General features: G+C 40.7%; 1 protein-coding gene across 1 annotated transcript in view; it reads right to left on the bottom strand.

The window, feature by feature from the left end:
* LOC146857670 (solute carrier family 13 member 1-like) overlaps positions 1–14875 on the bottom strand; it is a 521802-nt gene that overhangs the window by 147316 nt on the left and 359611 nt on the right. The window contains exon 12 of the mRNA XM_085648250.1: positions 12674–12774. Within this exon, the coding sequence (XP_085504376.1) occupies positions 12674–12774 (101 nt within the window). The remainder of the gene's footprint in view (positions 1–12673; positions 12775–14875) is intronic.

Here is a 14875-nt window from a genome sequence, read left to right as displayed (position 1 = left end):
TACATACACTAAAAAGTGTACACCAAAACTAGGTCTTTAATGATTTCCATCATAGTTTGTTTCTCCTTTTGCATCACATTACATCACTGTAAAAATGTATAAGTGTAATCAGAGAAGTAAAAAAGCACTATTGTATAGAATAAATGAGGGACAATAAGAGAAACAGGACCAGATGGAACAATAATTCATCTTAATATATTTCCCAAATTTTCGATGTGTGTAATCCAAAGAAGTTCTGTTGAAATTGAGTATGAAACTGACTTGAAGGCTTTCTCAAAATCTCACAGTTGTAACAAACACTTTTTGTTTGCATAATCAGGTACAGTAGAGTACACACATATCTGTGGATACACTTAACTAGATGTTCCAAGAAATTGCATTAGTATGCTGTCTGTAAACTGGTCAGTGTATAATAAAGTAAATATTTATTGCTATTGTCTGTATGACAGCCTATCTTGTTATTATGCAACTGTTGAGACTGCTGATTCTATGCAGGAGGTCAGTAGTTGACTTCAGCACTTACCTTAGGTGCCAAGCTGAGGAGGAATAATTCATCCACAGTCTGGTCCTGTAGGATTATCTGTTCTTATTGTGAAATTCTCTTAGCAAAGATACAAGTCTGTAATATACCGCCCAGTAGAATATAGCCACAAACTAGCCTGATTACAAATTCTGGATAATGAAGGCTACACAAGCCAAAAAGCCAAGCCTGTGAATTGGATTAGTACTGTCTAAGAGAAATGTGGCACAGAACTGGAGAAATCTGATGGGCCCTAGTGTAGAAAAGTAAAAAGCTGGACTTGATCATGTAGTATTCTAGAAGATCCAATATAAGATGCCAGGGGCAAAGGACACAGCACTGTAAAGAAGATACAAATTTAGACTGAGGGAAAGTGAAAGAAAGAATCATGTGTGGCAGGAAACATTAGTGACTCCTAAAAGTACAATTATAAGTAATACAGAAAGTCTCTAATACAGTGGCGTTCTAGAGGAACAGTGCTTTAAATTTTGTAATCTTTACCTTGAAGCTTATTGTTTTATGTCAAAGTTTCTGTAAAAGTGATGCTGCAGTATTTACACAACATCCAACTTCTGTGGATTATGTACAAAGCAACACATCATCTAAACTTGTGATATCTACAATTTATAAAGCTGGAGACACATTCAACATGGGAAAGAGCACCGAATAGAAAAATTGAGTAGGGGATTTATGAACACACATCAAAGAGAACAATACTATAAGATACTATAAAATATGGCTTGGCAGTTCGGTCTGGACCGTTCCCATGAGGCACAGGGTCAAGACTGATTTGCATATAGCTGTGTCTGAGCTAGGGTGGCAAAGTGAGCTAAAGAACGGTGATGGATTCAACCCAGATCTGTGACTGGAGGTGAGTGTTTGAAAAGTTTCAGCACTCCGTCCATCATCTCCTTGTGTTTGCTTTGTTCAAACAGGAAGTCCCATCGAACCGTATGCAATGTTCAGCACTAAGTCCATCATCTCCTTGTGTTTACTTCCTGTTTGAAGTCATGCATAGTATGGGCCTCGGAGATAGCTGGATTAGGTGGGTGATGCTCTTGTATGAGTTGCCTACAGCGCGGGTTCAGACTGGCAGAACGGTGTCTTCGCAGTACGGGATCTTTTGTGGCACCCAGGAGGGGTGCCCTTTGTCCCCGCTTCTGTTCGCGCTGGCAATTGAACACTTGGCAGAGCTGTTTCGACAAAGGGGAGCGGGACTGGCAATTGGAGGTCGGGAACATATTATCTCACTATATGCCGAAGACCTGTTACTCTATTTGGCAGACACCACGATAGCATCTGCCAGAGCATTCGACCTCCTGTCCAAATCTGAACGCCATTCAGGACTGAAAGTCAATAAGAAAATAACGTATTTGTTTGCTGTCTCCCTTGGGAATCCTTGACCACAAGAGCTCCCTGCAGACCCTAACTGGGCCCTTGTCACATTTAGGTATCTTGGAATACTGATATTTAACTACCTGGAGGACTTATGGGACAGTAACCTGGGGAAGGCGTTCTTATCCCTCCACTCCAGTGTTCCCTTCTGGTGCCCCTTACGATTACCGATAATGACCTGAATCTCTGTCTAAAATTGTCAAGCTGCTGCGTCTGCTTGATTTCTTTTTTTTTTTTTTTTTGAAACCGTTTATTACAAAACTCAAAAAATATACAAAGATGGGCCTACAACCTTCCGGCCGGCCGCTAGCAGACAAAAGGAGCATATGATACACATTGTAGAGCGCGTGTTGCGGCTGAGGAAGATGCACAGGAGTTAGCAGCGTTGATAGCCACACCATCCGGACCCCACTGTACGGTTTCATTTTAAACTTAAAGAACAACCAGAAAAACAAACCCACGAGGCAATCCACAATCGGAAATAGCAGCATGTGCTCCCCTGGAAGGGGGACCCTACCAGTCCATAGGAGTCTCAAGAAGGGGAAGAGATCAGGACTAGGGTCTGCTTGATTTCTTGACTAATTAACCAGTGACAGTGCCGGCCCGCTGGTTCCGCCAGCTTGATTCGTTGTTGCAGGAGCTGATTTGGGATGGGGGATGGCAGAGGGTGTCCTTGACAACGTTGCAACGGCCAATGACCGAGGGTGGACTGAGGGCACTGAACTTCGAGCTATATTACCTGGCCTCTCAGCTACAGTGGAATACACAGTGGCTGGATGGGTTGAGACAGAAGGAGTTGGGTCCGGCAGGATTGTCTACACACATGGGGGTGATACTGGCCAAACTGCTTAACCCGGCTGTTGAAATTCCGCATTTGACGCAACTGCTTTCAACGGAATTGTACTGGGGCAGAAGATATGAATACAGTGGGAGGTACACTGGGAAATAGAAGACCTTGAGAGCAGGCTGCATGATCTTAATAATGTCCAGGGCACAGAATTGACAGACCCAGGAGCCATTAGGGAGTTACGCAGGAGGTATAATGAGGTACTGGAAAAGCTCCTCTGCCATGATTATGAGGGCAACCTCACCAAGGTTCAAGAGGAAGAAGAGCGTCCAGGTAGGCTGCTGGCATGACTTACCAGACCAGAGTCTTGAGGGCCCAATAACACACATCAGAACGAATGCAGAGAAATCTATATACACGCCAGGGCCTATTAATGACTTATTCATATATTATTACAAGGCCCTATACTCCCCGCCATCACCTATCTCTGCCGGAACACAAACAGCCTTTTTAAGAACTCTGCGGCTGCTGGAACTGGATAGACAGGTCAGGGAGGCACTGGGAAGTCCAGTAACGATCCAAGTGATACGTGAGGCCGTATATTTTTTTTAAATATTAGAACTTTTATAAATGTTATGCTTTTTGGATTGTGTTTTTAAAAACAATATATATTTATTGCCATTATATATTTTTAAATATATGATAATAATTTACATTTTGTTACATTTATTATGCCTATTTCTATTTTCATTATATTGAATTGTTATACTGTGATATCTTTCATGGGTAGTAAATTTATTGGGGGATTGAGTTTTTTTTCTTAAATTTTTTTTTATCAAGTGTCATTTTTAAATATCTTATTGTTTTACATGTTTAATATTTTGTTGTAATAGTGTCGTTTTAAAAAAAGTTTTACAAAGTCATCATTTTTTATTTTTATTTTTTAAAATTGAACTTTATATTTTTTATTGGAGGAAATGGGTTGAAAGATTAATTAGGGTAAACAATGTGGGTTCAAGTGATTTTTAATTAATTTATTTGTAAAGTTTTAAAAAGATACAAAATTATATAAATTAGCATGAATTATTGAATTCTAAATTATTTAATAAATGGGGATCAGGATTATTTAATTGTGGTCACATATTTGAATTTCTAACTTTCAAAATAAATATTATAGGTGCACAATAATAATGTTTTTTTTTCAAATGTTTAGAAAATTGTTAGATTATTACTTTATAAAAAATTCAAAATGTAATATGTAATTTATAATACACTTTATTTAAAAAATGTGTATTAACAAATATACATTTTATGTTAGACAAATGCATTCAGAGTTAAAATATTAGTTTTGACCTCCCAATTATATGTACTTTACCTAATATTTGATGCACTAGTGTTAGTAGTAATTCGGACCTCCCACACTTCCAAGATATTTGCACTTCCTCAGTGTTAGAAGGACTGAAGTTAGTACAATAAATTATCCTCCTCTCCCCAATTATTTGCACTTTCCCTACTGTTCGCAGGACTCAGGTTAGAATAGTAAATCCACCCCATAAATATATTCTCTTTCGCCAATGTTAGTGGGACTTCAGTTAGTAATAGTAAATCTGACCCCGACGCAAAGATATGTAATTTACCAAATATAAGTGGTAATAAAGTTTGAATATTTACTTTTACTAACTACCCCACTTGAATTATATGCACTTTCCCCAGTGTTAGTGGGACTTGATTTATTAAAAGTAAATTTGAAACCCCACCACCTAATTATATGGAATTTCCCTATTGTTCACGGTACTGGAGTTAAATATGACTCCCAAAAGTATATGCATTTTCCCCAGCGTTAGTTGTGAATGAGTTGTAATATAATAGAATAGAATAGAATAAAATGGAATAGAATATGACATAACATAGTTAAAATAGTAAATCCGAGTCATTCTCTCCTCATTAATATGCACTATCCGCAATGTTCCTGGGACTGGAAACGTCAGAGGCACATTTACTAAAATGGCTTGTAATGCAGTGAAGCAAAAAAAGTTGCAGCTCTGCGTTATGTGGACAGTACCATATTTTAGATCTCCAGAGCTCTGGCACATAATCAGGCTGCCAGCGTCATAAACACACAAACATCTTTGCAACATAATGTAAAGCGGTCTGTCATGTGTATAATAGGTTCTGAACTGGAAGTGTACCTTTCCAGTACAAAATACTATGCTCAGACTAATCTTTAAACTTTTCCCATTTTGATTGTGTGTTGTACAGTGTCAGAAGACATTGGAGAAATAAAAGCATTTTGCCTCAATGAAGCCAATGTCAAACCGCCATAGTTTTTTTGCGCAAAACCCTGTCTACTTTTTTTTGCTAGACAGGATTTTGTGTCAAAAACCATCGGTGAATGTATAAGAATGCCCATACAGTACCCATTAAATGCTTCCTTGGTGCTATGTATATCAGGTGACTTGTGCTGGAGAGTAAACCTTCGATCGAATCACTTTTGTGACTCAAGGCCAGCGCAAAATGACAATAAATATACCCCCAAATCAGCTCCCTATATGCAGTTAGTGGGACTGGAGTTAGAATAGTAAATCTTAGTTGCACCAGAGTTAGAACAGTAATTCAGACCACTCTCTTTTGCTCTTTCTCCATTGTTCGAAGGGCTGGATTTAGAATAGTAAATATGACTTCCTCAGTTACATGAATTTTCCCAAATTCATGGGATTCTAGTTAGAATAGAAAACCTGGCTCCCTTACCCTCAAATATATGCACTTCCCCCTGTGTTTGCTGGACTAGGTTTAGAATAGTAAATCTTATCGCTACACCCCCAGCTTCCCCCACCCATACACATTATAGCTTCACTTTCCACTGTGTTTTTGATTGGATGAAGAATAACAAATCTCCCTACTGCTTGAAATTTTACATTTTTTATAAAGTCAGTAGGATTATTATTAAAATGGGTATTTCTGACATGCTTTATTCTGATCATTGACATATATTTAATTCGTAGTTTTTTAATGTATTAAATAATTGGAAATTTTAAATTTTATATATATTAACTATTTAGGGCCTTATTATGATGTCGGTCGGAAAGCTGACAGGTCGCAGGCTTTCCAACTGACATCTACGGTTTACAGTCCGACCGCCTTACTACAATGAAGGCGATCGAAGTGTAAATCGCCCGGTCTGACCAACTGACTTCTGACTGGCTCAAGCCTGTTGGCCAGTTGAAACTGCAACATAATCCCTTAAGGATGGCATTTCTGCCATCAGGATTACGATGTTGATTTCAGACAGCCTTTCCATGCTGGCATTTCTGACATGGAAAGGATGTCGGAAAGCAACTTTGGGGGCCCCTGTCGGGCCCCCTTGCCTCCGCGGTCTATGGTTGTGGGCCTTGGGGCACCCCTGTAAATCCCTGCACCCTGTGGCAGGCACCATGATGTGCAGGGATTAACACAAACTCCCATTTCTCTATGGGAGCTTGTGCTGCGGCCGGTTTCTGACCGCCGCACAAGCTCCCATAGAGAAATGGGAGTCTGCAACCACACCATGTGCGGTCGTATCATAATAATGCAGTTGGGATCGCCAAGTGGAAGTCGGACGGTCCCGATTCTGCGGCGATGCCGGTCGGAAGCAACTCCGACCCACTTAGAAGAAAGGCCCTAAATGTTTCTATAATGTTTTGTTATAATTTAAAATAAATAATTTTAATGTTTGTAAGTTTTTTATACCATGTATTTATGTATAACATGTTCAAACTTTGTATTATTTACATAGCATAATCCTAAAAAGGTTTGTTAAATATAAATACTCCTCTTTTAACATATTCATTTTATTTGTGTTTTGCAACAGTTTAAACATATTTTAAATGTAACTGTTCTACATTACAAATAGATAGTTTGTTTAGAAAAGTATGTTTAAACATCAAATATATTTTTGAAATAACTTACATGTTCAAATAATTTTAATTACTATTACTTAGTGAATGAATAAATGAATGAATGAACAGTGGATTTATAGAACACACATAAACCTAAGAAAGAGGTGTCTAGGCACTACAGCCAATTAACTACCCATGGGTGAAACAGGAGACCGGATGTATCATTCTTTATTAAAAAGATTAAATTTAAGCCTCTTTCTGAAGCATGCATAGTTTGGTTGAGCAGAAAGAGAGAGGGGCATGGCGTTCCATGCTTTAGCCATCAGAAATGCCATCAATCGGACTCCCTGTCTGACTTTATTATTTAGGTGATTTGACAAAGTGATTGCTTTAGATCGCTGCAATCACAAGGGGAACACCAGGAGAAGAGAGTGACCATTTAGGAGATTGCTGTTGTGATGTACTGTGTTTTATGGTAAAGGCAGAGTGCTTTGAAGAGACTTCTCTGGCTAATGGTAACCAGTGTAACTGTCTCAGATGGATGAAAATGGTGTGCTTCTGCGCTTTGTGAACATTAAAGGGGGGCGACCAGTAAGGAAGTACAATGAAGTAGCCACGAAGACGTTTTTAGAGCTTGAACCACTTTTTCTGTGGAAGAAGTGAGACAAGAAAAGATCTTTGCGAAAACGGCAAAAAGGTGAAAGCAGTCGATTGTAAAGGACTGAATATGCTTTTCAAAGCTGAGCCTGGAGTTGAATATGAGTCCCACATTTTTATGCACATTCAGCAGGCACTGGTAAAGGACATAAAGAGGCAGGCAGCCAGTCCGGTGTTAAATTGCTGTGATCACAGAAGATGAGGACTTCTGTTTTATCCCTACTATGTACTAGAGTTGTTTTCATCCAGTTGGTTACTTTCTCGAGGCATGATAATATTTGTTGAGATATGAAAATCATGTTTCCAGCCACCTTGAGGATTAATTATGTATCATCATCACAGGTGTAGAAATTGAAGCCAAATGATTCAATAAGAGTAGCTAAGGCAACCATGTGAAACTTAAAGAGTGTTGGACTGAGGGCAGATGTGTTCCCTTAAGAATCAAAAGTTAGCAAGTTGAATGGTTTGAGTGCGATCATTTAGGAATTAATCAAACCAATTTTGGGCAGTATGTGACAAGCCGATAGATGTCAATCTGTCTGACAATGCCACATGTAAAATGGTGTCAAATGCAGTCAACAGGTCTAAAAAGACCAGGGCTGCCACGCCTCCATCATCTAGACTCAGTTGGAGATCGTCGGTGGTTTTAACTATTATGGTTTCATTACTGAATATCTTCTGATAGGGCACTCATTCTCTGGGGAGGCAGAAGTGATGGACTAAATTACTTTAATAATCTGATTTGTTGTGGCCAGTTTAAAGGCGAACCAGCACACCTCGCCCATAGTTGTGTGGCCACTCATATTACCTTAGTTGGTTGTTATAGATGTTGAGTCAGCTTTACAAAAGTATTGTGCAACTCCTGTGAGGGCGAAAAAACATTGGCCACCACTGTAATATGCGCCGTTGTCTTGTATATTTGAAGGTTTCTGTGGGAGGATGTACAGCTCCTAAAATGAGGTGATGATAGTACTGTGCCTTGATTGTTTAATTTATTTTTTGTACAGTTGCAAAAGATCTTTATATTTTCTCACCCTATAAATGGGGGGTGGGAAGATGTTGGGGTTACTGGGTGCTTTACTCATGAGACAGAAAGAGACCAACTTGGGGTCTAACATCATCACCTCTGTCAGGACATCAAATTGGATGTTGGACGGATGGCAAAAGATCAAATCCAACTGATGACCAGCAGGGTGAGTGGGGCCCGGGAGCAGAGAGTATATGTCTAGGGCAGCGCTAGAGTTGATTACATTTTGGGCTTTCATGTCATTCACATTAACCATGTGCAGATTAAGATTAACAATGTCTTCGTTTAATCAGCATGTAATCAAAGTTTCATGAACAGAATTGATAAAATTGTGTCTCTGTGATTTGTAGATAATATGAGAAAACTAAGGGGGTCATTAGCATTGCGGGCGGATCGTTACCGCTGGACGGTGGTGGCGATGCCCGCCAAATGCCCCTGTTGGACCCCACGCCATATTAGCATGGCGAGGGGCACCGCGGCGGACGGAAAGACCGTCTGCCGCTTGGATTGTCGACCGGGCGGAAAAGGGAGCTAATATGGTGAGGCACCGCCATCTATATGAGCATGGGTAACCTGAAAGGCCTTTCCATAAAGGCCGGTGGAGATTGCTTTGGGGGCCCGTTATGGGCCCCCAGTTTGGGTTGCACTTGGCATACACAAGGTGGCAGGCACCGCGCGGTGCCTGTCACGTTGTGCATGCCAATGTACAACATGCATCTTGAACATTGCGGCGGGCGGTGCTTGAAGCACCGCCCGCCACAATGTTCAATATGCGGGATGCAATCGCCAGGGTGGCGGTCGCATCATAATAGGCACAGCGGGACTGCCACACCCCTGGCCGGCGGCCTGCATACCGTTACGGTCCGCCCACCATCGTAATGGTGCCCTTAATATATATTTTTATTATTTTACGGATTCATTTTGTAGTTGATATTTTTGTTAATTGTATTGTCATTTTAAAAATGCTATATTATTGTTGTAGTTATTTTGGTAGTAGATATTTATATACTTTCATATTATTTATAGTCAATATTTTGGTAATAGTTGCTTGGTACTGTTTTATATTATTTTAATTTAAGTATATTTTTACTTTTGTTGTAGATATTTAGGAATGTGGGGTACGCCGTAAATGTAAAGATAAGGTCTGCATTGACATATCACACCCAGGCTTAGAAGACTGAATAAATAACACATCTAAATTCCAAAGTTTGATAATAACAGTGTTTAGTAGACATTCCAAGCCATGAAGTGCTTTAATCAAAATTTGAGAAATCAGACCCTCATCCTTAACAACCAAGTTTAAGGTTCCACCCTTTCTAATAACCTTAACCATGTAGTCATTTGGGTATAGCTGCTCTTCCTTTGATTTGTCCGCACTAATGTTTAAACCACTGTTACATAATCTCTGTGAGGCTGTAGTGGATTCTACAGTCTCAGAGTTTAATAGTAGCACTGAAGCCTTGACAGAAGAGTCAGTGTTTGTGATCTTGTGGATGACCCCAACTGCTTAAATCAGAAAAGGTTCAATGGTGGATTCCGACATTCCCAATCTCTTTTATTGATTTTGTTAAATGATGTACCACCTGAAGATTTACTTTGTACTTGGCCATTACTGAGGTTTACAATGTTAATGTTAAGCTTCTAAGAGACACAGAAACAAATCCTGTCTTTATAAAAGTACAGAAGGCATGGCCACACAGGAGAACCCCCGACTGCTTAAGGAGAGCACCCAGTTTAAGGATCCCACCCCCAGGCAGGCCGCCCTATTGCCCAATTACAAAAAGAACAGATGATGGACGGAATGCTGAACAAATCAAACATTCACCCCAGTCATATAATTTGGTTAAATCCATTGTTTTTTTGCACGCCACACTATTTAGGTTTAGACCCAGCCATATCCAAATCAGTCTTGACCGTGCTCCCCATGGGAACAGTCCAGCCCGAACTGCCAGGCCAGGCCCTCCATTGCCCAATTAGGGAAGCAGCCCATTATATATTCTTCAGAAAGGGCAGCACGAAGGACAGGTGCATAAAGAAAGACAACTCACAGGTGTTAAGATGTACATGCTTGGGTCTTCTCCTTGCCCTTGAGCCTTTTAGACAGCTCCCTCAACACGGTAAAGGGTATGTGCTGACGACCTATGGAAAGGTACCCAGAAAGTGCTGTACACGGCTTGGTAGCTGGTCTCAATGGTCATGGGAATTGATGCACTGCAAAGAAGAAATTAGACCAGGGAGTCCTAATTCTTCCTTCTCCCCTTGCTTCTCCATAATAAGCCCAAACACTTGTTTAAAATAATTTTCAGGGATAAAAGGTTCAATACCGAAATAAGTCTGAGCTGATACTGTTCCCATTAGCAAACAGTAGATGCGTACTTGCAGGTTCATATTCTTGTACTAGAAGGAGCGTGCTGATTTGGCACATTTCACAATGACAAGCTGGCAGTTAAGCTCGCTTGTGGGTGAAAGGTCTACCACTGGTGTGAAACAGGCAAATTCAGCATTACAATTATGGACAAGAACAGAGTATGCTGTTAGTATTGTGTGCACCCATTTAGCAGACTGATTCCAGTCTCGTAGAGTTAGAATGTCTGAGCATCATAAGGTATGGCATATAATCTTCTATGATGGATGAATGTAGGATCTGGTGTACAGATAGTACAGAAAAGGTAGACCAAATCCACTGTCAAGCAGATATGGTGAACCTCCACATCAAGTACCTTATATTCCGTATTATAAACTGCTATGTGGTTTGTATGGCACATTAGAACTGCTGGCTAACTGACAAGAATTAAATTCATATTTCATACACCTGGTAGTAACTTTTCGGCTTACTTCCTCTCACACCCCAAAAATATGCTGGCTACTTAAGAGGCAGGTGGTTCAATGCTAACTGTCTTTTACATCGCTCTTTAGGCAATGGCTTGTTGCACCACATATTCCACTATAAAAAGATGAATGTGCTAAGTAAGCCCTGGCTTATGTCCACATGGTGTACAAATCATGGAGTTATACATTGCCAGCTTCATCAGAGCTATGCTCTGAAAATGAAGGTGTCTAGACCTTTTGTTTGCTGTGTAGTGTGTTGCTGTCGAACCAGCTTACATTTTCAACACATATCCCCTGCTTTTTGTGTGAACAGAAATGTTATAAACTTGGAAAAATAAACAGATTTGCATGCCAGACTGAACAATTTTATGATGACAGAACGGCCACTAGTTACCAGAAATGCTACTATTGGTACCTAAACATTGACTGTGCAGGATTTTGAAGGTAGTCATTTAGGGTGGGAAGTAAATTAATTCATTAATATGTTTTTATTTATTGTTATTGATTATTAATTTATTGATAATATTGTGTTTCTCTCACTTTGGGGCCTATTAGGATGGCGTTCGGAAATTCTCCCCGACCGCCATGGTAGCGGGAAAACACCGCCCGCAAGGACCGCGGCATAACCACCGGTCCAATTAGGAAGCTCCGCAGTCGAAATCCGACCGCGGCGGTCGGATTCTGGCGATTAACATTGCGGCGGTTGCTGCTGCCAGCAGCACGGCCGCGGTGTGAAAAGGAGCATGTCATGCATGTCACTGCACTGTGTGGCAGGCACTGCACAGTGCCTGCCACCTAGTACAGGGACATGTAGGGGGTACCATGGGTACCCTCAGTACACCCACACCCCCCAACACATTGGGGACCCGCAAAGGGCCCCCAGAGAGTTTGAGTTTGAGTTTAAAAATATTTATATAGCGCACTTTCACCAGCGGTTTCATGGCGCTGCAACAGGCAGATCCCCAGAGTAGAAGTAACAAAACATAATAGGAAAGAGACAAAAACAACACGTGATCTAATTAAAAGATTTAGCAAATAAATAGGCTTTAAGTTAAGACATTCTCTGCATGCGGTTTCTAAAGCCGCGGAAAGGCTGGCTACCGCCGGCATCATAATCATGCCAGCGGAGCCTGGCCCTGCACCGGCATCATTGTAGTGGTCCAGTTCCGCCCGCTCGGCATGCGTGTGGACTGGTACCGACGGAAAAGTGGTGGGTGGAGATTCTCACCGCCGCAGTCGTCACCACCATGCTAATGGGACCGGCGTTTTTCAGGGTTGCGATCGCGGGCGGATGTCCGCCGCCGGTCCGGCAGTTGCCACCGGCGGCAGCCATCCGTCCGCCATCCTAATAGACCCCTTAGTACTCATACCAGTCTGCATTCCTCAACCTTTCCGCTGCCCGTTAAGCCGCTCTCATGGGCCATGCTTGTCATATCATGTTTTTTAACATTATGTGCCAGTGTGATTGTCGGGAAATCTGAAGCTCACAACCCCCTAATCTTAATCTGCTGAACGAAAATACTTTATTCTAGTTTAGCAATTAAAGAAAGTTAAATAAGTGTGACACAAAAAAGAAGTCCTACCTTTGGCTCTGCATGAAAAGAGTCTTGGCTTTTTTCCAGGAATTATAAATAATAAAAATCCAAAAAGTATAGACGAGGTAGCATCTGATTTATAACCTTTCCTGTAAAAAATGTAAATAAACCACAAATTAGGTAATGGAATCACAGAGATCCTGACACCTACACAGCACGTTCAGTCTTAAGCCCCCAGTAATTAATTAATTAAAACTTTAGGAAAATGACTGTAATTTCCTTGGTTTGTACAATTTGTAAATCATATTCTGGACCATATTTGTATGTTTTACTGGAATCCAAGCCTACAAACTTTATGTGGGGCTGGGATTACAGTCCAGCACAGTGCCTGAACACTCACAAACTTGTAGATTAGATGTCACAATTCACTGCAGGAGTAAATGTACATTTCCTGGGAGGAGGGAGGAGGCAGGGAAGTCATGTATGTATAATGGGGGTGTAGGGTAAGAAGATCCTCCATGGAGAGAAACACATTTCCAGAGGAGATTAGAAAAAGAAATACAGTTGAATGTCTTACTTCACATTTGTTTCAAATTTCTAGTTGCAGATGTAATGGCGATTCTAACAAATATTGAAAGTCATAAAGCCATAAAAGTCAGATATCTGTACCAAATATATGAGATAGCGTGCAGTTGCAAATTTATGACTTTTATCTTAGAATAGGTCACAATATTTTTACAACTGCCACAGTCACAACACTGTATAAAGCAAAGAGTCAATCTGTCAATTAATCCCTCTGACTATCAACGTTAACAATACAACTGGGAGGTTTTTATGCCACCAGGCTTTTTCCTCCTGAACTGTGTTTTTTTCTAGGAGTCACAAACTCTTCACATGTCACACTATCAATTGAAGGGACGATGGCTACTGGAAGGAGTTGCCCACACCTCGGACATTCAGAGTCAAGCCCCAGAGGGTCTCTCTTTTTCAACCCTTGACATTCTGCCAACTAGATAATTAAAAGCCAGACTTTCCTATGATTTAGGCTTATATGCTGACTTAACTTCTATTGCATCATTGAGTGTAATCGCATTTGGAAGTTCCAAAAGATATGAGAAACCAATTTGCCTCAACACATCCCTTACATACCTGAACCAACCCAAAAAGCTCCTATTGGTATACCTCAAAAGGTCACCAAGGGCACTGTTTAGGTGGATAAGCTCCAGTGTGCCCCAGATTTTATACACTATAACAGGGGTGTAAGGTTGGCACATGGTGGTGATAGCAATAACTTTCAAATTCAGGTACAAAGGGATTGGGCCAAAAGAGAGCAGCACAGACCACATACTTGCTTATTGTGTGAAAATGTCCGCCTTATTGAAGACAGGGGCACATCACAACAATAAAACCCTAGGTCTTTGCCTTACAAAACTAAACCTCAATATACAATGTCACCTATTTTCACCCACCCCATACAACTCACACCCCCCTTTACATCTTTATCTTTCAACTGTGTAGATCCTACCGTTATTGAACTGTTGACCTTTAAATCCCTTAACACTTTAACCAACATCTATTAATATATAATTAAGTTGTCAAAATCTTCTCTTTAATTTGTTGATTCATCCAGATGTAACTTTATTGCCACCCTCCATTGTCCTTCTTTATTTTTGTTCACAGCAATAATCTTAATTTAGACCCATGGCAACTCAACTGCGAATCGCCTTGCACCTGCTCCAAGCAGCAACCAAATATAAAAACCCCCACCCTGTGCACTGTGCGGGTACCAAATAAAACATGACCTGTTAAAAAAACAGATACTAGGGACGGGGACTGTGTAATTCGGACCTTGATATTGAACTGTTGACCTTTAAATCCCTGAACACTTTAACCTACATCTATTAACATCTAACTATCTAAGTATCCTATTTTAATTTGTTACTTCATTCAGGTGTAACTTTATTGCCACCCCCCATTGTACTGATTCACCTATGTTCACAATGATAATCTTGATCTAGAACCATGGCAAATGAAATGACTTTTCTGACCTCTGACCCGCCCCCCTTAGGAACCTCTGTTGTCACTTTCAGTGTTCTCTCCAGCACCTCCCTCACTTGCAACAGAAAGAGTTCCATGCCGTAGCGAAACAAATTAACCCGATCCCTTAAAAAAATCAGGGGACTCTTATTTCAACCACAGATGCTCTACTCGACCAAAACCTTCATCCCTACAACAAACCTACATGCAGTG

Source organism: Triturus cristatus, chromosome 3_2 (genome assembly GCF_964204655.1).
Source record: "Triturus cristatus chromosome 3_2, aTriCri1.1, whole genome shotgun sequence".
Lineage (NCBI taxonomy): Eukaryota > Metazoa > Chordata > Amphibia > Caudata > Salamandridae > Triturus > Triturus cristatus.
The sequence above is the reverse complement of the archived record's forward strand: the minus strand, read 5'-3'. Positions and strand labels throughout refer to the sequence as shown.